The 2913-nt window shown below is 34.9% G+C and overlaps 1 protein-coding gene across 1 annotated transcript; it reads right to left on the bottom strand.

Moving 5' to 3' along the window:
• Positions 1-1520: 1520 nt before the first annotated feature.
• Positions 1521-2093, bottom strand: LOC130902132 (KRAB-A domain-containing protein 2-like). The gene has a single exon (XM_057813990.1). It carries the CDS (start codon positions 2091-2093, stop codon positions 1521-1523), a length of 573 nt encoding a protein of 190 aa, XP_057669973.1.
• Between the last annotated feature and the right edge of the window lie 820 nt (positions 2094-2913).

Here is a 2913-nt window from a genome sequence, read left to right as displayed (position 1 = left end):
TAACTCGCTGAAATATTAAGTAAAGTTAAATAGTTATTTACGTTATAAGTCTGGAAAGTGATTTAGTACGACCACTTATGAAAATGATAGATAGATCACTCATTTTTACGTAATAGTAGCTTATTTCACACATGTAATAAAAAATCACAAAATATACATGAATTGAAATGCTTCTTTCTCTTATGTTATATATGGTCTCGAACGATAGATGGAATACGCGAATACAATATGCATCTGGCTGGGAGCCGAAAGGCAAAAGGCCACTGTCACTGAGTTTTGATTTTTGTTCCATTTGTTGCTTCTCCGAATACTTAGGTGTCGATAGTCTGGCTTATTGAAATATATTATATTCCTTTGAAATTTTGCTTAGATATTTCTTAGCAATTTTGAATTTCTTCCTAATTTTAGCAATCTTACTTCTATTTTTTCGTGAGCCGCTTCAACCAAAGCTTGTCTCTTCTTTTTCAACATTTTTTTTGCTTTTCTGCCTGATCCTAACTTTCTATCAATGAAAATACTAGTCTCAACACGCCGACAGATGTTATAAATTGTTGTATCCATGTTCTAATTAGCCAAAAAAAAACGGTTCCTTCTACAACTACCTTTTTGTTTCAAAGTGTCCAAACATTTGTTTAAATTTCCAATGCAAAGAGATTTTAAGTAGCAGTGAGCAATCGTGGCACCCACCTTGAAGACAGCTATTACAAATGTAAGCTCTGATACATACTCATTCGTTTGATATAAAGAGATACCGTTTGTAAGGTAATGTCTCCTTTTTTATCAAAAATCAATATATTCACCATTATTATCTTTTAGTATCTATTTCATGAAAATTATAGACTCATCGGAAACATCTTCACTCAAATTATACGCGACTTTTCCTATACGATTAAAAGCTGGCATGAAGTATATATGTTACAGTGAAACACTGAAATCTGGTGAGTGTCGACTTTCACCGGTGAATGTCAACATTCACATGGTCCCTTGGTGAAAGATCGAAATATTTGCTAAATACCCTTATTTCTGACTTACACCGCAGCGGTAAATGTTGACATTCACCATGCACTAATGGTGAATGTTGAACATGAGATTTATATTTTCTTCTCCGTAATTCAGTCGCTATAAAATGTCACAAGGGGGACGTAACTTTTTCGCCTCTCTTTCTGAAAGAAATGACCAATAATTTAAAATACACAGTACATTCTACATGAGAAAAGAAAATAATAGTTATAAAAAAATGACTTACTTATGTGATTCAAATCTTATTTATTGCAACAACTTAAACTATTATGACACTTTGAATTGCACTTGCTTTTACAACTGCATTTATTTGTGGAACACTTTTTTTGCAATGACAGCGTGTATAGCCTTGTCCACCGCTTTTCGAATTAGCTGTAGCTGCTTCTCTCAATGACATTTCTTGAAAAGAAATCTCATCTATGGAAAGAAACTTTTCTTTGCAAATTACGAACTGATTATGTGGGTAAAGCTGCTTGAGGGTACCATTTTTATTTGTCAGTTTATAGAAGTCGGATTTCAACAACAACCGCTAACACATTTCGGCTATCTGTACGACCACGGTCGACATCAGGGACTTGTATTCGTACATTATCACCAATTTGAGCAAGAGGAAATTGTTTTTGTGAGGTTTGTAACATTTTTGTTGCTTGCAGTAGAAGATTTTCTCTCGCGGCCGCTCTTTTTGTAGAAATCAACTCGTGTTTTTCAGTCAGAATTTGATGTGAAGACGTTGTAGGTTGTAGGTCCTCTTCAATATTTTTCTTTGGAATATGGTTTTTGGTATGACCACCACTCAATTTTTTTTTGGAAGCATTAACAGTTTCTTCAAGCTGTTCTTCGGTTTCAGAAGTATTAGCAATTTCTTCTAGTTGTTCTTCAGTTTCAATATTTGCGATTTGTTCGCCAGGCAAAAAAGACGATGCTATGCCTCTTTTTGCTTTAACGCCAAACATGGCTTCTTTAAGACTTTGGCGTATTCGTTCGTGGTATGTAGTGTTCTTGGCAAATTGAACAAAGGATAAACCATCTGACCATTTATTTGTATCGTTATCGTTCATCCATGCAGTTAGCATATTCTGTATATCTTGATTGGCCCTTTCAACTGAGCCGTGTGTGTTTGACTGTGACGAGGCTTTCCATGAACTATTTTAACATCTTTCCACATAGCGCATATTTCGGATATGACTTGATTACTAAATTCTCTACCATTATCTGATTGCAATATTGCTGGTGCACCAAATGTTAAAAATATTGAAAAATCACGATTTACTGCAGTATCCATTTAGTATAAGTTGGGGTATCACAAAAAAATTAAGAAAACGTTGTTCGCGTTCTCAAAGCTTGCATAAGACTGACAAAGCTGATTGACTCTGAGCAGAACAAAAGATTTGGCGGGAGAGAGCCAGTTGCTTGTTTTTTGATTCTTCTGTTTTGGACCTCCACCAGAATATATCTGTGATTGTCAACACACACCGGACAGGGTCTGAATATACAACAATGTAATAAAATATTTCGATCTTTCATCAAGCGACTATGTGAATGTCGACATTCTCCAATTTCGGTCATTCACGGTAACATATATGTATATTTAAAGTTTCTTAGGACTGCTTGAACTAATTCTATAGATCTTGAATCCAGATGACACGATAGGAGACTAGTACGCTGTATCATTTCCTAAATGATGAATAACAGAACTATATTAGATAAATTAGGTCTTAACAAAAACAATCATTATTTTTTTAACTAATAACTACAACGGCAAACGTGACTCCGCCGCACTACTTTCGTCCTGTCGTCCTCAACTTCAACGATTTGTAAGGTTGAGATTAATAAAATGAGCTCAGCTTCCACTGTTCCTATCAGGCGATAAAGACGTAATTATCCTTGGTTATG

The sequence above is a fragment of the Diorhabda carinulata genome, chromosome X, assembly GCF_026250575.1.
Source record: "Diorhabda carinulata isolate Delta chromosome X, icDioCari1.1, whole genome shotgun sequence".
NCBI lineage: Eukaryota > Metazoa > Arthropoda > Insecta > Coleoptera > Chrysomelidae > Diorhabda > Diorhabda carinulata.
Note: the sequence above shows the minus strand (reverse complement) of the source record. Positions and strands in the feature narration are given on the sequence as shown.